We start from the raw sequence: 23099 nt of genomic DNA on the forward strand, positions 1-23099 counted from the left end.
TATGAAATTGGAATAGGCAGACATATAACTTACACTAGATAGCGTAGATATAGCTCTCCAGTCTAGTGTAGCACATGAAACTTACACTAAGTATATACAGCCTTTATTCTAATGTAACACAAAAGCTTACACCAAGTAGATATAGTCCTCCATTCTAGTGTAACACATAGCAGATATAGCCCTCCATTCTCGCGTACTGGGTAACGGATTCAATTCACGACACGAGAGGATTGAACACATTACGGTGTCCGAATTCTACATTAAACTCACGCTATGTCTCATTTAGCCTTGATATTAGAAAGGGAAGCTAAACCTCAACAAGATAACTACACAAAATTTCGCAGGCATCAGGCGGGAAACTTCCAAAACTTTTACAACAAGGAAACGCGAGTTTTTGAAAGCTAAAATTACGGAACTTCAAGATAATGTTCGTAGAGAAAGAGAAATGCACACAGCAGAACCATATATTTCAGAACCTAACCAGATAGAAGTAGAAATCACTAAAAACAAATTAAAGAAACACAAATCTCCGGTTGTAGACGAAATTCCGGCTGAGTTAATTTCAGCTGGAGGGGAAAAATTGTGGAACAAGATACACAAACTCATTCTCCTTATCTGGAACAAGGAGGAATTACCACAAGAGTGGAAAGAATCAATCATTGTACCAATTCACAAGAAAGGTGGCAAAACCGACTGTAATAATTATCGAGGCATTGCAATTCTGTCAACATTCTATTAACAAGATTCTATTAACATTCTATTAATATTCTATTAACAAGATTGACTCCATACGCAGATGAAATTATTGGAGATTATCAACGCGGATTTAGACGAAATCGATCAACTATCGACCAGATATTTACCATCCAACAAATAATCGACAAGAAGTAGGAATACGATACTCCAATACATCAGTTACTTATTGATTTTAGAAAGGTTTACAACTCAGTTAGCAGAGAAACATTGTACAATATTCTTACAGAATTTGGAATTCCGAAAAAGCTAGTTAGATTACCATATGTTTAAATGAATTTCAAAGTAAAAGTTCGGGTAGTTAATTCTCGTCCACGAGCTTTCATGTCGAGAATGGCCTGAAACAAGGAGATGCGTTGTCGCCATTATTATTCAACTTTGTTCTGGTGTACACTATAAGGAAAATAAAAGATAGCAACAAGGGTCGTCTAGAGCTGAATGGTATTCATCAGGTTATGGCGTATGCTGATGATGTGACGTGTGTTTAATAGGGAATGATAGGAGAACGATAGAAAGAAATGCAGAGGTCTTATTAAACAGTTGCAGGGACATGAGTTTAGAAGTGAATGGAGAGAAAACTAAATACATGTAAGTCCGTCGAGATCGTAATAATGCAAAGCGTTAAAATATCAAATAATACTTTCGATAAAGTGGACAATATCAAGTATCTAGAATCAATATTAACAGATCAAAATTATATTCACGACGAAATAAAATGTCAACTAAAAGCAGGGAATTCGTGTTATTATTCAGTTAAAAATCTTATGTCGTGGCGAATTCTGTCGAGGAATTTGAAGCTTAAAATATATAAGACGATAATCGTGACTGCTATGCTGTATAGTTGCGAAACGTTGTTGCTTACTCTGAGGGAAGAACGCAGACTGAAAGTGTTTGAGAACAAGATCCTAAGACGAATATTCAGACCCAAGAGAAACGGGAATGGGGAATGGCGGGAACAGGGAACTACATAATTTATATCGTTTACCAAATATTTATATCGTTTATCAAATCTAGGAAGCTTAGGTGGGCAGGTCATGTAGCCCGAATGGAAGAAAGTAGAAACGATTTCAAAGTTTTAACTAGAAATCCAATCGGAAAACGACTTTAGGAAGACTAGGCACAGATGGGAGGACAATATTAAGATGGATCTCGCAGAAATAGGAATACAAAGTGGAGACTGAATCCAGTTGGCTAAGGATAGAAGCCAATGGAGCGGTTTTGTGAACGCGGCATTAAACCTTCGGGTTCCACAGGCCATTGAGTTAGTTAGTTAAACCTCAAGCCAACAATTCACACAGCTTATATACATAAAAACTTACGTATTATATAAACGAACATATACGAAAGTCTTTCTCAAAAAAACACATATTTTAGATGATAGTATGGATTATTAAGTGTACAAGATTCAAAGATACGTAAAAAAATTCTCAATAATTCGGATATACAACTACGAGGGTTATTCAGAAAATTTTCGCAGGTAAACTCTGAAAATCCACAAAACGAATTGTACTGAAAAATTTACCTTTACAATCCTTCAAGTATTTTCATACTCCACACATCTTTCGATTAACTTCAACGGTTTGTAAAAGGCAGTACGATATTCCGACTGAAGTACTGTCAACAGAGCTGAATTTATGGTTTGAGCAAGGTCTTGAACCCTCGTAAAAGGCTTTCGCTAATAATAGACTTCAACGGATGAAATAACCAGAAGTCACATGGTGCAAGACCGGGACTGTAGGGTGATGTTCAAGAACTTGAATACTTTCTCATTCCGTTTCTTCACAACTGAACAATTTCGTGAGTGGATGCATTTTATGCAGAAACAGCAACCACGAGCTTTCTGTCTCTCTGGATGTCCTGAAAGGGGATTTCGAGTTCAACATCCCACGATTATGCATCGAAGCTAAGGGAGGCGAAGATGATAACAAATGAAATAGTGAAATGAGGAAACGGGAGAAACCTTAGAAAATCCACTTATACGGTGTCTGTCCACCACAAAGCCCACTCGGCACTACCTTGAATCGAACCCGTGCACCCGAGGTGAACAATCTACCACTGAAACACCACAGCCCTCTCTGGGTGTCTTGAGTTCCAATTCTTTGAACACAGGGTCCAACAGAAAAGAACCAAATTCCATTTATATAATCCGGACTTCCGCCATACAATCAACTGACAGTGGTCCTTCGTAGCTGAAGAAATTTGAGAAGTCACTATCGAGATCTGAAATCATGAAGAAACACTGGTCTTGGATAATTTTCAATCTACCACATGCATTTCTGGATAGTTGCATTTGTTTGGGATGGTGTAATAGTAAAACCAACTTTCATCTCCTGTACATATGTCCATCCATCGTTTTAGATCATTCGATGGAAACATAACGCAAAATTGGTGCACAACCATTCCTTGTTATCTTCTTTGAAATGAAATGAAATCTTTGAGTTTTTCGTCCCACGGTTATGCCGGCTACGCTAAAGGAGACGGTGATGATCAGTGAATGAAATGGTGGAATGAAGAAAGTGGGAGGAAACGGGAGAACCCCAAGGAAACCAATGCACACGGTGTTTGTCCACTATAAAGCTCACTTGGCGAGTCAAATATAAAATTGTAGCAGCGATAAATGAAAGAACAAAGTACAAAAAAGCTCAGAGAACGTCAGCAAGGTCAGAAGCGTAGACAAAGGCAAGAACACGATCAACAAAATCAATATCATCCTTCAATCCAGAGTCAAGTATACAGCCAGCGACAAAAGTAGTTGAACTCCTGACTGCTATAACTCCATTACGTCGGGTCCAGTACTTTTGCTGCTATCACGAATGCTTGGACAGATGCAATACAACTTAAATGTACTTTTCAAGGAGTGATAAGCCTCTCGAGCAATGAAACAGGCTTTTGTTGTGCAATTAATAAACGAAAAAATCTGAACTTCAAGGTTGATCTCTGTTGTTTTGAGCATGTTGTCCAGAGAGTGCCATGTATCAAAGACATTATAATTTGTTGTGTGTATAATGCATTATTTCACTATTTCACTACATACTGTACATAAGAAGAAAAAGAAACACTGATCATATATGAGTAAGAAAATGATTGAAATAAACTAAAAATATTAAATCTTGGAACAACTGAAGGAAAAGAGTTCGTAAGTCTTTGTCTCGATTCATGTTCTACTCCAATTCCCTTTTATTCTCTCCATTCCAACATCCTTTGCTTCTTCACAGATGATGATCTTGTTTATCACACTGAGTAGGGATTGAAATTGAAGTTCAAGCATGTCAAAAGGTTTGGACCTCCGGGACTTGAACCCGGATCTTTGCGGTTAAATCCAGTGCGATAATCACTCACTTACACTAACTAGTTCTTTGAGTTAACAGAAAAACTGTTAGCTAGTTAAAATACTTTCATGTTAGTCTCGAGGAGCCACTACCACCCTATGAAGAAATGATCATTAATTTAGTTAATTATTTTTTTTTTTTATCAAATTTTAAATTTAGTTAAGTTTTATTGTAATTCTATTATTAATGATCATAGTAACACGTATCAGTTCACAGATTCAATGTTTTACATCAGTTATTGTGGAAAGTGTGAAAAATACACTGCAATAGGCGTAATTCCCAATTATTTACCTTAAATTCAGTAGTATCTGACTGTAGGACAGAAAATCACTTTACACAAAATAAATTTGAAGCAAAGCGTACAAATTACTCGAGCGGTTGGCAAGAGCTCGTTGACGTGCCAGGATAGCCTCAAGGAGTTCCTCAGACTACCATGGAACCTGCCAATAGGAAGTATCGCCACATCATTCTGGAATGGAATGACGAGCAGCTTGCTCAAGAACAAACTGGGAGATCATTACGACAACGAAACCCATTGAGCTCGCGGAATTTACGCCAGTCAGCGCGCTTTAAGTTGAAGCAGCGCAGAGAAAACTGAGGAGCGACAGGGAGACTTTTGAGCGACTGCCACAAAGATCTGGATGCACTTTCCATGTCACTGAGACCAAGAAACCAGCACTGCACATGAAGAGGTCGATATCTGAATAGGTACCATGGGCAATGGAAAAATGATTAGGCCTGCCATCACCGAGGGTAAGCATCAAATTCTACTCGAGAAATTCCATTAATTGATGCCTACGACCATTAGTACGAACAGAGCTCTACAGATGGTTATAGGAATTCCAGGCTTTTCAATGCTAATGAAATAATAATAATAATAATAATAATAATAATAATAATAATAATAATAATAATAATAATAATAATAATAATAATAATAATAATAATAATAATAATAATAATAAATAAATAAATAAATAAATAAATAAATAAATAAATAAATAAATAAATAAATAGTAAATCACGACGAAAAAATATATGAGGTTTCGTGAAGCTGTGAAAAAGGTACTTTTCAATTATTTCCTGGAACATTTGTGCATTTGGAACATTTTGAAAGAACAAGCAACAAAGAAACTCGTATAGCAATATTTCTACCTATTGGAAGGAACATTTCAATTATCCAATAGGTAGAAATAATAATTTTAAAAAAATTACACTAATTGTTATATGAACATACATTCTACTCTAAATGGGTAAAATTATATTGTTGAAAATTTTTTACGAGTTTCTTAGTGTTTTCGTACATAGCCCACCAGTACTAAGCAACGACCATAAGAAAAGTGTAAAAAGGATCTGCATCAGAAAATCAGTATTTGTAAGCATACATAAGATGAGAATAATTTTATCACTTGTAACCTATTCTACAATTATTTGCCTACAGTTAGTGCAAAAAGTATTGATAGACCCAAATAAATTACTTGTAAGTCTTTAAAATCACTACTCTATAGAACATTTTAATGAATATGATGAAACTAGTTTATTTTTTGTTCCATTTTTGTAGGTATATGAATACTTTTTGCGTTAATTGTATATTGCTTTGTGTAATTATCTTTAGACAATAAGCTGGAAAGGACGGAACACACAACAGTCTCCCTACACACAACACCCTACTGTGGACACAAAAGACCCTCCAATCACTCACATCTTATTTCCTTATGTTATTTTCTCAAGTGGAAGTAGCAATGCTACAAAAATATAGGTGGTTTCGTTAAAATATAGGAGTTTATAGGAAGAGACGCAAATATATAGGAAATATAGGAGCACTGGAAAGCCTGGAATTCAGATCTTCAAGAACCAAACTGATGGTTCAAGCCGATAAGAAAGCTGAAGCAGATCGGCGGCCATTAAGGCTTCAGAGTAAGTAATGTACAAGGAACAAATGGTAAGTGGGCGAGAAAAGAAAATCGCTACAGTCTGTATTCTGGAAACGATGTGAATATGCCGAAAATGGAGAGAATCGAAGATAACTATGGCTACGCTGCCAGCAGCGCGACCCTCACTCTACAGATTGTATGACCAGAAAGAAGAGATGACTAGGGAGGCTTGAAATGGGTATCCTGCAAGTATCTTGCAGACAAGGACTGGCGAGTGGTCAGAGACCAGTTGTTTCAATTCCTCAAGCTATTAAAGCTGTTACAAAGATTCCATTGAAAAACAGTCATAATGCAAAGAAGTAATTTAAGGATAATTTCACACTGCACCAAATATCGTCCAAACCAGTATCCATTAAGTCGTGTTCCACCATAGATTTAAAAGAAACTGCAGGTGGCTTACGAACGGGTGTACATTTTATGTCGGGGAGGGGGGAGAGGATCGCATTTAGCCGGCCTATATACTGGCTAAGTTTTAGGCCAGAGATGAATCAAAGAGAATAGGGGTGAAAAAAACTATTACCATCGACAAAGACACATGGCCCCAGAAAAGGAAAGAAGAAACCAAACAGAGAGATAATCCCCGGAAGCCCACAATGAAACAAAAAGATGCGTTTTTTTAATTTAATTTTTTATTTTTCTACATTTTATAATTTTGTAATTTTTTTTTTTTTGTTTCAATTTTTTAAAAACATTATCCATAGACTCGGTACGCGACAAAAATACTGGACGCACACAACAACAGGCCGAGACGAGTGCATGCTGACCTCAGATAGAGCATATCGTCTTCCCAAGACTCACACCAACCACCCACAAGTCCGTAGCGGTATTCGCGGCTGAAAGGGTAATAAATACATGAGAAATGAAACTGTCCTCTTAGCTCCACCCCCTCCCCGCTGATGACAGTCTGCTACATTGAGGAATTTTAGGCTAAAGAAATGAGTGATTAACGAAAGGGAATGGTTATGATAGAACTGATAGAATGAGGATGTGGGAGGAAACGTGAAAACTCCTAAAAAAATTATGAAAGCCACAATGTTGTCCACTACAAGCTCACACGGTCCAGAATCGAACCAGAGGTGAACACAGTACCACGGAGCCACAAAGCTTTTATCAGCACGACGGGTGTTGCTGCAATTTTGTATTTTCAAGTCTACTACCTACTTTTATCACGTTTACACAGTAAGATGGCCAATATGAAGGATTAAATAGGTAAGGAAAAGAATCAGCGCAACTACATCATCCTGATGAAGTGCGAAATAACCTAATACCTAATACATACTAATATCTAATCATATCTTTTGGCATAACAGGGACGCCAGCTAAGTTCCAACTTATTTCTTATATTTTTCTTACGAACATTAACTAATTAATATGAACGAGTTATGAAACAAGTATGTGCGAACCTATACACTTTAACGTTTCTTGAATGAGAAGTTTCCCTGTCACGGGATTGGCTGCAGGTATCTGATGTTACCTATTATCTTATCATCGCTGCCAAGAAGTCGATCTGACAACATCGGATAATTGACTCTCGGGAAGTATTACAGACGATGTATCACTGCATCACAAACGAAGAAGCAGCAATCCACCATGGAACATTTGAAGAATTTCTTTCAGTAACATTAAAAGACGTGGAAGCAATCTGATTTTCGCACGAAACACGATGGTACACAAAAGCCCATTGAGTTAATACCAGTGTTTTTCCTAGAGCTTCCCTCCCTTCACTTTCTTTCTTCTGGGGAAATAATATGAAGAATACACAGAAACCTAGTAACTTTACAGATGCTACTATTCTGTTTTAAACACACAGAGGCTTACCTTTCAAGGACGAGCCTCTATTAGTAGTAATAGCTTTTCCTCCCAATCCAACAACTACAGCCGTTAAAATTGCACTCTTTCCGCTTCCATTTCTTCCAACGATGAGATTAATTTTTGGATTCAATTGGACTTCCAACGACTCATGACACATGAAATTTCGAATACTGACCTTCACAATAGTTCCTGGTTTGGCATACTGTAATATTGAATTAACAACAACTTTATTAGCATAGCAAGATATAGGACTGACACATACACAAATTTAAATATGAACATGTTCCCTTTTACATATAAACAGGATGGGCACGTATCTTATCAATAAAGACTAGTATGGAAGCGCACTAATCGATAGCAATAGGACTTCCCTATCTTTTATTATTTTTGAAATCACAATATTCACAAAACTTCACACGAAGTCAAACGACTAATGATGAAAGTGTTCACTGACAAAGTAAATAAAAAAAATCAGAAATTTCATTTTCACTTCACACGTCACTTGAGGTTTTAATGAAAACGACGCACACCTTTAGTCTGGACAGCCAATGACACTATTGTTTAAAAAACATTTATATATACACGTATTAAATAAGCTCTCCATGCTTTACAGTGTAAGGTCTATATGCTTTATAACGATCACAGTTTAAGTAATGTGATGTATTCTTGCCTCTAAGTTATTTAGAATAACCATGGATATGTTATTTACAGGGTAGGTAATAGTCATTTTCCCCAATATGTGAAGAAATGTTGTTTTGGGAAAAGTGATCTTAAATTTTTTGTTGAGTCCTTGTATTTAAAAAAAGAAAAAAAAAAAGAACTCAGAAATTTGTTCTTTTCAGATGTACACTCATGTCCAAAATGATTGTCGAATATATATAACTGTCTTCTTGTAAGAATACAATTTGATAATGATTTTGCAGGGTACTCTTAATACTATGTGAATAATTGGGAAATGTATATTTGTGGTAAATTTCATTGGAAAAGAATTATAAATACGAAAATTAGAATGAGTAAAACAAAATGTTGCTAAATGAACAAGAAAGTTTTATTTTCGTTTTATTGTTCTTATTTACTGCTCTTTTGGCATGAAATTTGCCACATACAAGTCTTTGCCGATTATACACATATTAACATTGTAAGAAATACCGGGCGAATTGGTTATCATTTCTGCAACATATTTATAGATATGCGACAATAATTTTGGACATGAGTGTACATACATATACAGTTGAAAGTGAGAACTGCTGACTTCGTTCAACATTGTGCTGGACTCCTTCATTTCTCCTTGTTTCGGGGCCACGGTGGCTCAGTGGTAGAGTTCACCTCTGGTGCATGGGGTAATTGGTTCGATCTCAGCTTGCGCCAAGTGAACTTTGTGGTGGATAAAATACCGTGTGCGTCGGTTCTTCCGTTTCCTCCCACTTTCTTCATTCCACCATTTCATTCATTTTTCATCATCACCGTCTCCTTTAGCCCAGTCGGCATAATCGTGAGACGTAATACTTAAAAGATTTCATTTCATTTTTTTTCCTTGTTTGGTAATAATGAAAGAATGAATACCAACATCATCCCCTCTCAACTGGTGAAATCACAGCTAAATCTAACAATTACATCAATGATTCAGTTATCCAGCTTATACTGTCAACAAAATCGGGAATTTCCCTTTGGTAGAAGCAAGAGTCAGTAGACCTACAACGTCTGTTCGACCAATAGCCAGTACATAATGTACCGTTATAGACTGCGCCCCCAAAACAGGTGCAACAGCTAAAACTATTTATAACAGCTCATTTTAAAGTTAACGTGCAAATGCCGTATATCAATAGTGATGTTACTGTGAAAAAAAAAAAAAAAAAATTACATTGTTTATCCAGTTACGAAAAAGAACAATGTTTGTAACTGAACAAGTATATGTCACGACACAAGGTGGTACGTTATTAAAGTCATTTCCTTCAGAAGAATAAGGATACATCATTTAAAATGTCAAAGAACTCAGAAAAATGTACCTATATGTTATTTGTGGAAGTGAAATAATTATCACTAATGGAACAGTGACTGTAAATCGGTGAAGCGAGAGTGAATACAAAACAATTTTTTGACCTATTACAAAAAGTGCAAAAAGTGTCCTTATTACGTCAAAGTTAATGAAATTCATATGCCAATATTAGTATACAAATATGTAATGTGAATACTGTTTGTTTTTCACATTTGAGTATTTTCATTTCTTATATGCTTTCTTATAATAAATCTTGTTGGTTAGTAATCTTACATTTGATATGCTATATACATATGTATGCATGTCAGTGATACTTATGTGTTGTAAAATTTTGCTATGTCCAAAAGGTGGTGACCACTTATTAAAATACCACTATAATACGCAATACTCATTTGTACATGCGTGTTATAGTGGACAAACAGAACCGTTTAGAGACACGCGCAGGGTTAAGTGTGTCGTGGAGGAAAAGCAAAATTCCATCATAGTTTAGCCACTTACCGAAACCCTGAACCCTAATATCTATCCCCCGAACAGGAACAATTTTAGTAAGTGATACCAGGAAGTAAATTATTATATGAGAATATTTAGAATAGTAAGCTACCACTACAGAGATAAAATGATCATCCATTATGTAATTTTATTGTTTATTAATGAAGGTATTTACTATTGTAATCAGTCCTTATTTAAATTTCGTCTCTCTATATTTGTTGGATTGTAAAATTAACTATTGTAATACCTCAGATTATTCACCTAGTAATTCCTTGTTAAAATTTTCTCATATATTTCGAATGAGACATTCGGCCACTTATCTTCAGAAGTTCTTTTTGATAACACGAACTTCACATTGTTTATCTGTGCTTCAAGAATAATTATTTATGAATATTCTGTAAAAATTTATCGATACTTATGTTCGGCTAAGTTTCTTAATAGTTATACGTTGCTCTTATTATTTTTTTATATAACAATATATGTAATATGTAGTCCTAGTGTTAGTGCACTAACTAAATTTACTTAGTAACTTTTTTGTTTGTTTTAGGATGTCTTTCCGAAGGATTCTTCATCTAAACGTCGTCGCAATACTCCAACATACAATTTAAATCACCGTGTGAACAATGTAGTCAGGTTAAACTGTTTTTGCAATTTTTGTAGCCATATGTAAACTTCAAAAATTCCCGTGTGAACATTGTAACCAGATTACTTTTTTTTTTTTTTTTTTTGTAACTAATGCTGTAAAATTGCCGTATAAACACTGCAGCCAGGTCAAACTATCTTTACTTTCGAGGTGTCGCACTGAAAATATTGAGAAAAATTTGACAAGGAACTTTGCTAGGTGAGTCATTTTGAGATAAAATGAAAAAATGGAATCTTTATTTTTAATTCAACGTCCCACGTTTATGTCCTTTAAGCTAAGGGAGACGATAATTAAGGCAAGTGAATGATAGATGGATTGTTGGAATAAGAAAGTGGGAGGAAATGGGAGTACCTCGAGAAAACCCAAGGACACGATGTTGTCCACCACAAACTTACTTGGCCGGGGATAAAAGCAACGACCTCACGCACTATTAAAGTAAGCGCTGTATCACTAAGCCACCGTACCCCCTGGGTAATTTGAGGTATTACAATCTGTTACCTACACGCGATAGTAATTAATTATTGTGGTTAATGATACGCTGGGAGGAAACTGTTTAACAGTTAATAAGCAAATATGTGATAAGAAATGTTCGTTTAAACTGTAGTAAATGCAGGGCTCATAGTGGTCTGGTGTCTTGTAAATAGTTGAAAAGTGACCAAAAGCATATGGAAAAATGACCAAAATCTCATCATGCCCCTTTTTTTCTTTGGCAATTTCTCCATCACCTCTCTCTTTGTTGTTTTGTTTAATCTTTTCTTCTTTACTTCTTCTTTTTGAGCTTCCTCCTTTCTTAGGTTTTCTAAGTATGCTTTGTAGTTACGGTAAGAAGACTTAGCAGATGTAAGAAGCTTCTGAATAAGTGGAACCAGTTCTGGCTTATTTCCGAATTTCTTCATCCCAGACATTATATTTAACTTAGCATTCAGTTTTTTCAAAGCCATGAAATATTCAAATTCAAATTGATCACCTACTCTTAAGAACATACAAGAAGCATAAGACAAAACGAACAGAATGAATTACATAAATGCATGCATGCATATATATATATATATATATATATATATATATATATATATATATATATATATAACACACACACACACACACACACACACACAAAACGTTGAGCAGAGCGTTAACTATCACGAGAGAAAACTAAAAGACTATTATGAAAGAAGAAAAATAGACACAGAAGGGTTCTCAACCCCACCATGGGAGCTTAAGCATCCACTGAGCTTTAGAAAGAATATGGCAATTTCTCCACCACCCCTCTCTTTGTCTGTTATTTTGTTTCATCTTGGTACTTCTTCTTTTTGAGCTTCCCCCTTTCTTAGGTTTTTAAAGTATGCTTTGTAATTACGGTAAGCAGACTTAGCAGATGTAAGAAGCTTCTGAGTAAGTGAAACCAGTTCTGGCCTATTTCCGAATTTCTTTATACCAGACATTATATTTAACTTCGCATTAAAAGTTCTCAAAAACGTGAAATATTCAAATTCATCACCTACTCTTAAGAAGAACATACAAGAAGCATAATACAAGACGAACATGATGAACCACACAAACACATACGCACAACGTTGAGCGGAGCGTTAACTATTACGAGAAAAAACTAAAAGATTATTATGATAGAAGAAAGAATAGACACAGAAGGGTTCTCAACCCCATCTTAAGAGCTTAAGCATCCACCAACGGCCCACTGTGCTTTAGAAGTAATAAAAGCTGAAGTGAGAATAAAGTTAACTGTTTCACATGTTGCAGCAAGTACTATGCTTTCAGAAGAGTAATGAGTAACAAGTTTCTGCGTTTTTCCATTTTTTTTTTTTTTAATTTTAGAAAATTATAATGCAAAACATAAATCATACGAAAAAGTCACTTTACCTTTCAAAACAGTAACTTTTAGTGACAAGTTTCAAAAAAAGTAACTTTTAGTGACCAACTTAAAAGAAAAAAAAATAGTTAAAAAAAAAAGTGACTCGCTATGAGCCCTGTTCCACTCAATGAATTTACGTGAATAAAAATATACTTTACAAATATTAAGCTAGCAACAAATGTGTTTCTGCATAACACTAGACTCAGTCTAAAATATATATAATTCTTACTTCGATGAATCTTTTCATTTCTAAAAACGTTTGACTACATCCTTCTAACGTCCGTCCGTTGATACACCACTTGAAGAGCAGGCTCGAAACCAGCCACAGAACTTTGGGGCGCCATGAATATGTTAGGAGGGGCCAAGCCATTAAATATCCTCTTACAAATATCTAAATTGTACATTTTGTATTGAGGTCTGGAGGGGACATGAAAAATTTAGGGAGGGCCAAACTCTCCCCCCCCCCTAGCCCACCTTTGGTGGCGAGCCTTTTGCAGAGTAGCACTCACCAACTGAATCTGGTATAGCCTTATTACTATACTGTTACATTTTTTCTTATTGAGAAGGAGGTAGGTGAATAATCGCTCAAGACGTTGCCAGTTTCAGTCATCTGCATCTGTCCATCAATCCCTTTTCTCGGAAACGACCGCGGAGCCCAGGAGGCAATGGCAAATCCACGGGGGGGGGAGGGGGGGAGGACGAATCGGAACGATTACCCCCCGTCCAGAACAGGAAACTTTCTTATTTTATAGATATAAATAAAACCCGTCCCAAAGTTTGGAGCTCTTAAAAGTAGAAGTATTATAACTCACTGCCCTCCCCAGAAGTCCGTCCTGGATCCGCCCCTGCCAGGACGGTAGGTACGAGCGGTCTGTTTTGTCAATTGTTTCGATTGAAACACCGCCCGAAACAATGAGGTCATGTGGTTCTCGAAGCCGTACATGAGAACGAGGTCGCTTCGTGTTTTGAAGTGAAATAAATAAATATTGCCTTCTTTCCTAAGCGCTAAACCTTTTTTAATTTGATGTAATAAATAACCTATATGATACTGATTGATACAATTGGATTTGGGGGAGTATTCGTTTTCCATCCGGGGGTGTGTGTAAAGAAATTTGAAGGGGTGTTGGGGGAATGTAGATTACTCCCTGCGCCAGACGACAGTTTAGTTTCAACACAATTAGGAAATTTCTTTGATCTATTTTGTCTGTATCTATGCTGGTTACCCTGATTAACTATAAAGTAGTGTATTCGGCTATAGTGTTTCACCTGCTTTACACTGTGAATAGTTAACTTTACAATCCAACAATGTTAAGATTTAAGTTAATGCTTTCAATAAAACAGATTCAAAACAATAAAACAACACACACACACTTTACATAATTATCGTGCATGAGTTTATTCTGTGTGACATTGTTTTTAGCTAGAACAAATTTTTAGATAAGCCTGAAATTACAGATCATTCCTCCTAATCTCTAGTGCAGGTGAATATCGTTTGTCTAGTTTACCTTCGTGCATAATATGTATTAGGCATTTTTAGAAATGTTTCCAGAATACACTTGTCTAAAGATAAATAATAAAACAAATATGGTAGAAATTTCGCCCTATTCTACAGTTTCCATAACCCCTTTATTGCAGAATGTGACTTTAGATTGAGTATACCGAGTCCATGAGAGCATCTAGAGATATGCTTAATAAAAGATTTCTCCGACCGCGGGAGATGCGTTTGTAGATGCAAAATTCTAGCTCTATGTTCGGTATGGTTCTGCAATGCCTTATCCAAAACAGAGTAATAATTGAAAGCAGGGCCGCCATTAAAGGAGTTAGTGTTCGTTGGCAGCCACACTGTTTTGTGAACCAAAGTACGCATTCAGGAATGTATGAAGCCCTGTGAAAGTGATTATATTGGAGTGTCAAAACGCAACAACAAGACAATATACGACTGTTATTTAGCAATTGCCGGAAATTTAAGTGAGACTCTCATTTTTTTAGCGGTATTTTTTTTTTATAACTACAGCAACAACACTATCCATGGCTTTGGATTGGATATTGGACAGCTTATCTCTTCCCACCTTTATCCAATCTGCTTCTTTCCGCTTCCTTATTATCATTCTCTTCTCTATCTCCAATACTTCCGTCTAATTCCAATTAATTCCGTGATAGTATCTGTAACATGTTTGTATATAGTATTGGTATCTTTCTTCCTCCTATCATCTTTATGTTGTTTTATCCTTTCTTTCATTCTCTTTCCCGTCTCTCCAACATATGAAATATCGCAGTCCCCACCCCATACCCTGTACATGACTCCTTTTTCCCTTCCATTAATCTTTTTGGTGCCTTTTCTATTCATACATCTCAATAAGTTTTCTCCACTCCTTCTGTGAGCTCTGACCCCTCCTTTCTTCAATAACTTCTTCAGCCAATAGAATTTAAACTTTTTCATAATAATGAATATATATATCTACCTTCATTTATTTTCTATAGTGTCTGATGAAGGATATGTTAGATATCCGAAACCGTTACACATTATAGTTTAAAATACAGTGTGTATGTTGAAGCTTTGGTCAGTGTTTCTTTTGTTACAGCTACAAGAAACTCATCACAATACATCACATCCATCCTTGTGCTATAGAAGTATCAAAAGAGAAAAGTTTCTTTTGATGATGAAAATATAGCAAATATATCAATATTACCAGTTACAAAAACTGCCCCCTTAAAAACCTGAAATTTCACAGAACTTCTATAAAACTTTTCTTAATCTTACTCAAAACTTCCCTGAATGGCGCAGATGTATACGATTTATCACCTTGAGATTATAAACAGTACTAATCTTCTACTTGTGAATAACATATGCATTCAATGCATTAACTACAGCTTCTAACTTGTCCTAAGTACCTATAAACTAATACTCCATTCTTTCATATGATACAATTAGTTCACACACTTTCACCAGTTATTTTACAAGAAGCACTCATTGAGATTCCTATACAATCATTTTACGGCAGCAATATGGATATACAGGATGTTTCAAAACAACACCGACAACGTTTGAAAGGTGATTCCTGACACCAAGATAAGACAAAAAGTATAGACCAACCTGAGTGCACAAATGCTTTCTTTCCAAGTAGGCAGCCGAAAACAAGAAAAAATGAAATTTAAAGGTCCATAGCTCCAAAACTATAGGACCTACCGTAGTCGAGTCAAGACTTCACTTAGGAACTAGTATGTGGCCTATCCAAAAATCCATGTTTCAGAATCTTACGGTACTCACGCAATAATTTTTTATAGAGGGAATTTGGCTACGGGCATATAATTTGAAGTACTCATCAACTACCTCTATGAAAAATGTTGCAGAGGTACCGGAGGATTCTGAAACTTGGATATTTGGATAGGGCACATACTAGTTTCTAAGTGAAGTTTTGACCCGACTACGGCAAGTCCCATAGTATCGGAGCTATGGATCTTCAAAATTTACTTTTTCATCTTTTCGGTAGCCTATAACTCCGAAGGGAAGCGTTGCTCACCCAGGTCTATACTTTTTGCCTTATCTTGGTGTCAGAAATCACTTCGGAAACGTTGTCGGTGTTGTTTTGAAACACCATGTATTATTGTATACATTTGAACCATTCACGAAAATTTCGAGTAATATCAAAAAAGTTTCAGAGTGGTTCTGTAAAAGTCCAATTTGAAAGAGAGCAATTTTTGTTGCTGACAAAAAAAAAAAAAAAAATTTCGTTTTGATAATTCTATACCACAACGATGGATGACCTGTGATGAGTTTGCTGTAGCTGCTTTAAGCAAAGGCCGCAAAGAAAATGGGAGTTCCTATTGGAAATTTCGGCAATTCCTACTTAACAGACGTACAAGGTGGGTAAAAACTAACTAGATATTAAAAAAATTGAAAAAAAAATTCTGTAACATTGATTCTCATTTATTAGAAAAAGATGTACAAATTCTTCATTAGGTAAGAAAACCAAAGAACATGTTAAATCTCAACACAGGCACCTGAGTAGTTAACCAGCTTCCTAAAACGGTAACGGTAAAACAATTGATACTTTACTGAAGGAAGTCATTTGGGATGTTGGTAATAACCTCTTGAATCCGTGCATCCAATTCCTCTATTATGCAAAGTTTGGACTTATATACCTCTTTTTTAGTGTAGCCCCACAAGAAAGAAAGAAAAAATAATATTACAGGAAATGAGATCTGAACTTCATGTTGGCCATTCGTGCGCTCTACGCCGTCCAAGAAGCTCGTTCATAAACAGAAAATCGGTCCGCTATGTTTGTTTATATTGTGCGTGCTGATTCCAGTGGGCAACGATTAAGCTAAGTGATGCAGGTAATGTGAAGTCTTAATAAATACTTTATATCATAGCATTATTTTATACATGAAATCAGTCATATTATAAATTTTGTAGAATACTAACAATACCTGTTATCTTTCACCCACCTGGTTAACAAGATTAGTCCAAGTGAATATTTGTAATCATGCATGAGTTTAGTTGCTTAAATCTTTAGACAAACCATACTTACTAATTCCCCTGTGCTACCGCTACTGCTTCCGCCTGAAATGTCTGCATCATTGGAATCTCTATTGTTTGACGCAAAAGACGGCTCCTGAAAGCCTGAGTCATATGTTCTGCACCTCCGTTTTCTAGGTTGATCATCATCATCATCACTATCAGAAACAATCCTCCTTTTCGGTGGACTCATTCTGGAGTCTACATATGTCAACTTTAGCAAAGTTCGCCAACACTACAAAGACAATAATAAATGTACCTTAAAAAGGTGTACACTAATGTTCTTTACAGGCAAGTCATTAACAAGTTTATTCCGGTAGATTTGTCAACAGCTTGTTAACAATTCACCATATATTATATAAAATATTTCTTTTACTCTTGAGTTATCTTCTTCTATAATATATCTATCTATACACTGATATTATAATCGCAGATTAGGTCTTTACGCTCTAAAAATAATGTTAACTTCATACCACACATGACTGTACGATTTGCAAGGCCCCAGTACTGCGTAATTCGTCAAGGCAGATATATAGAAGGGCGCCCACCAGGGGGAGGTAAGGTGGGGCGATTGTCCCCCCCCCTAAGAGGAAATTGTACTTGCGAATATTGAAATCCCAATAGAATTTTTACATTAGTTATAGCAAAATTTGAAACTATATTTGAAACTTCGCTTATACGTGCCCCCCCTTGGAAACCACAACAAGGGCGCCCTTATATATATATATATATATATATATATATATATATATATATAGGAAATAAGTACCGGTAATGGTAATGTGTGATGTTATAGTACGACTTGATTGACAACTAGAATTTGCTATTAATGTGTTTACGAATTTCTCAATACGGAATGATAACCATCAGAAGAAGAAAGCGCAATAAAGACTGTACTATAATCTTTCAATTGGTAAGTCTTCCATTATACGTATATTAGTTTCGAAATGTATGTAACATTTTATGATCGATAGTTATAATTTCTCATTTCTAAAGCACGAGGGTCATATTATATTCGGGCTAAGACAATGTTTAATAATTGAAATTAGGGAGAAGTGAAGGGAACACCCTATATAACCACGTTTATCTAATAAGAATAAAGGTACACTACCACCTACTCTATATTAAATAAAGAGGACAAGACCAATCTAAGGAATCACAAATCTTTAGTCAGGTAAATTAAAAAAGCTCTTGGAAGTCCACATATGATTAGATATGTAAACTGTGAAAATTCGTTTACTTCAAGACTTACATTTATTATTAAAAAAAAAATCTTTTTATATACATCCTGTTTCAAAAAGAATATACATATTTCGAATCCATATATTTATTAAACTTTAAGACATACGAATATGAAATTTTACACACATATTCACGAACCTCTCAAGTTCAAATTACAATGTTCAATATGTCCTTCATCAGCGGCACGAACAATATCACATCGATACTCAAATTCCTCCCATACTCGGGCAAGCATGTCCTGCATGTCAGTACGGATCCGGTTATTCAACTCTTCCAGATTCTGTGGGAGTGGTGGTACATAAACGTTGTCTTTAACGAAACACCACAGGAAGAAGTCACTGAGTGCCAATCCGGTGACCGTGGAAGCCAGCTGAGACATGCTAAGTCGTCAGCTCCTTGACGATCAATCCAACGGTTCGGTAGTTTCATTCAGATATTCAGGCACATGGCGACTCCAGTGAGGAGGTGCCCCGTCTTGTTGAAAAATTAAGTTGTCTTCGTGCAGCCTCGGAAACAACCAGTTTCGTAACATAGCGAGATACTGCTGACTCTTAACCGTGTTTCCATTAAAGAAGAATGGGCCGTAAACAAATGATCGGGATATCGCACTAAACACATTGACTTTGGGCGAGTCTCGTACATGTTCAATGACTGCATGTGGGTTCTGTAGGCCTCAAATTCGAACATTTTGTTTGTTTACCTGACCACTAACACGGAAAGTTGCTTCATCACTGAACACGATGCATCCAGAATCTCGTTACAAAATGCCACAAGTTTGCGTTTGTCATCAGGACGCATCAGACAGCTGTAACTTGTACGGCTCCATAACCAACCGACGTCTCAAAACACGCCAAATTCTTGTTGTCAGCACTTGTAACCAGGGTGGAAAAAAATCATGATTTTTTTTCAAAAAAATCATTTTTGTTGATTTTTTTGATTTAAATCGATTTTTTTGATTTAAATCAAATCTTTTTCTTCGTATAATACAAGTCGCGAACTGAAGAAAAAACATTACGAATTAGTATTAAATGTTAATTACGTCATTTAAGTGAAAGTATTGGGTTTTAATTTTGAATTAATTCCCAATCGTTAACCTATTTCAATCCCAAACAATGTTTCTTAAGCATTAAGGAAAAAGTACAGCAATATATACCAACATGATATTTGGCAGGGGCATATTTTTAAACAATTGGAACTAGCTAGCGGCACGAAATACATATAAAGTAGATAAATTTCGCCTAAAATTAACTAACTCACTCTATGACCTATGGAACCCGGAGGTTCAATGCCATGTTCACAAAAGCTCTCCACTAACTTCTATCCTTAATCAACTGGATCCAGTTTTTACTTTGTATTCCTATATCTGCGAGATGCAGCTTAATATTGTTCTCACACCTGCGCCTAGGCTTTCCTAATGGTCGTTCCCCGATTGAACTTCCAGTTAAAATTTTGAAAGCGTTCCTACTTTCTTCCATTCTCGCTACATGTCCTGCCCACCTGAGCCTCCAAGATTTGATGACTCTAACAATATTTGGTGAATGGTATAAATTATGCAGTTCCTCATAATGAAGTTTTCGCCATTCCTCATTTCCGTTCCTTTTGGTTCCGAATATTCGTTTCAGGATTTGAGTCTCAATTACTTTCAGTCTGCGTTCTTCCCTCAGCGTAAGCGACCATGTTTCACAACCATACAGCACAACAGGCATAATTATCGTTTTATATATTTTAAAACTTCAAATTCCTCGACACAATTCGCGACGATAAGAGATTTTGAACTGAATAACAACACGAATTCTCTGCAGGAATTCCAAAATAAAAAAATCAAGATGATCAGTTCCAGAAGAAGAAACACTTGTGATTGTTAAAAATATGCTTTATGTGACGTGAAAAACAGTTCAAATGCGAGTTGTCCGTGCATTTAAGACATCTATACATAGCAGGCACGTTTTATACTTTTCTGTTGGCTATTTTATTTCCTCTGACAAATTTTCCTGCACAGGCGCGGCAAATTTTCTGCGATCACATCGCAGATCGCAGCATGTTCTGCAATGGGGTCAAGTATCCACTTTATCAAAAGTATTATTCGATATTTTAACGCATCCAAAATGTGTCGTATTACGATCCCGAGGAACCTCTATGTATTTAATACATAAATTTCGCCCAAAATTTTAAAATCTTTTTTTTTTTTTTTTGGTTTCGGAGAGGGGATCGCGGCGGACCCCTAATATTACGCCCCTATTATTGGAAACAAACTAATAGACATGGACACAAAAGAGTTTTCATCTTAAACGTCCATGGTGATTTCCCCGTTGGACTAGAAATTTTAAAACCCTGTGTTACAAAGAGAAGAAAGCAGGGTTCACCCGTAACCCGTTCAAACGGGATTTTCCCTGATCGTTCCCTACATGATACTCGTTTTCATACTGTGCTTACATACATTTCAGTCTCATTGTATTATGATTAATATCTTCCATAATCGATATAACAGAGGAGAAACGGGATTTTACTTACTTTCACTTTAAATTAATTCATTTTGGAATTTGATTTAAATCAACGATTTTTATTTAAAAAATCAAGTGATTTAAATCTTGATTAAAATCGTGATTTAAATCAGACTGATTTAAATCAATCCACCCTGCTTGTAACTCCTGACTGGCACGACGAGTTGATTTTGAGGAACTACGTTGGAAAGCAGTTTGAATTCGTGCAACATTTTCTTCAGGAACACGGCGGCCAGGACTCTTTCCTTTACATACTCATCCTGTATCTACAAACTGTCGATACCATCTGCGAATGTTCCACCCATTCGGATGATCAATTTGGTACCTCAACCTGAAACGTCTTTGCATTGTAATCACGGAATTGCACTTCGCAAACTCGAGAACACAAAATTATTTCTGCAGCGAAGTAGCCATTTATCAAGCAAAACAGAAGACAACTGACATGTAGAGGCTATTAATATAAACTAGACTATGTATTCGTTTCTCTAATAGCCGAGCCGAGGCGCAGCGATCGATAGTTTGGACAAATAATACGTATATTCTTTTTGAAACACACTGTATAATCAGGAAGGCATGACTGTAATCCTTTGTCCCAGTAAAAAACGTAGAAGCCTCCGGCCACTGCCTAAACCTGAGACTGTTATTTACCGTAACTGCAAATAAACAGACAATTATCGGTCCAGGATCTCTGGCCTGGCCAACGTTCTAGTTCCCACTTGAACCAGAAAGGCACATCTATATCTCTATATATAGCCAATACACATTAAAAAAAAAAAGTCCTGTGTAAATTTACAAAGACAATGTCGGTAGGATTGTTTCCGAATTAAAACTTTCCGTCTAGTATGAAACTCTCAGGTACTACTTTGACCAGAAGCAGGAACTCATACATTCCCTCCTCCCATCATCTAATCATCTAGAGTCTAGGCTAATCCTAACTATTAAATAGTTATGATTTTGCTATCTAGAGAATCCACCTAGACCAAACAGAAATTACTTATGTTCTTGCTTTAACGGCCAGCAATCAGGCCGACATCCTAAATCAAGAAAAAATAAAGAGGCAAGGATTCTCTGACACTACATTTGTCAATCCCCCTGTCTACAAAGAAGAGGCTGCTGCTTATAAACCCTCTCATAAGCACTTTTCACTTTTCGTCTGACAGATTTAAAGTTAGCACGGGTCGTAAAATTAGAAATTGGTGGTGAAATTAAAAATAATTCGCAGGGAGCTGGGGAATTTCCATTCACCAAGTTTAGAAAGGTAACCAGAAAAATGAAACCCTTAACCCATTAAATGCAATAATATAGGAATATACAGAATAAATATGACAGCTGGGTAAGATGGGTACGGTTGGGACAGTTCTGAATCACAGCTGAAAAAGAAAACCCAATATCATTTTCGCCTGTGCGTATCATTTCAGCACAGTGAAAAAAAAAAAAAAAGTATTTTAATTTTGCAAGCGTAGCGTTCCTACTGTCAACCCAATACAATGCTACGGAAACTCGTATTACTGCCAAAACCCACATCAGCGTAATTGCAAATGCAACATATAAGCGCTAACCTACATTACGATTCGTAACGATACAGCTATGCGACAGTAAGTCACCTAGTAACATTGATCGTTTCCACTATCCTCGCTTACGCGCTTACCTACCGTCACTTACGTGCCTGCTCCTACTACGCAAACTGCTGGCCCACCAGCTTCGCTCTGCCCAATTTACTTAGCATTAGGGATTTTAGTGACCGTCTACCACAGGCTGCTTTGTGATTTTGCATTGTAGTTTTATGGTATATACATATGAGCAGTTTTTATACGCAAATAGTGAAAGATTTCTAATTTTTCAACAATTATTTCTGGTACCTCTGAATTTCATCTATGCTAGGGAAGGTATTGACATATCGCCCAATGCAAGAATTTGGGCGGATAATAAGAAAATTAGTGAAAGAATTATAATTTTTCAACAATTATATCGAGTGGCCAGGTATATTTTCAACAATTATATATATATATAT

General features: G+C 36.1%; 1 protein-coding gene across 7 annotated transcripts in view; it reads right to left on the minus strand.

Annotated features, from left to right (window-relative positions):
• The window catches only part of LOC145673386 (structural maintenance of chromosomes protein 6-like), a 172166-nt gene that overhangs the window by 135450 nt on the left and 13617 nt on the right, over positions 1-23099 (minus strand). For 5 of the 7 annotated variants that reach the window (XM_081743042.1, XM_081743037.1, XM_081743041.1 and 2 more), the window contains 2 exons: positions 17359-17580; positions 7835-8030 (listed from right to left, as the gene is read on the minus strand). In XM_081743042.1, the coding sequence (XP_081599168.1) occupies positions 7835-8030; positions 17359-17538 (376 nt within the window). In that variant the 5' untranslated portion in view covers positions 17539-17580. The remainder of the gene's footprint in view (positions 1-7834; positions 8031-17358; positions 17581-23099) is intronic. The other 2 variants (XM_081743044.1, XM_081743043.1) reach the window with 1 other exon arrangement.

Source organism: Thermobia domestica, chromosome 16 (assembly GCF_964235325.1).
Source record: "Thermobia domestica chromosome 16, izTheDome1.hap1.1, whole genome shotgun sequence".
Classification (NCBI taxonomy): Eukaryota; Metazoa; Arthropoda; class Insecta; order Zygentoma; family Lepismatidae; genus Thermobia; species Thermobia domestica.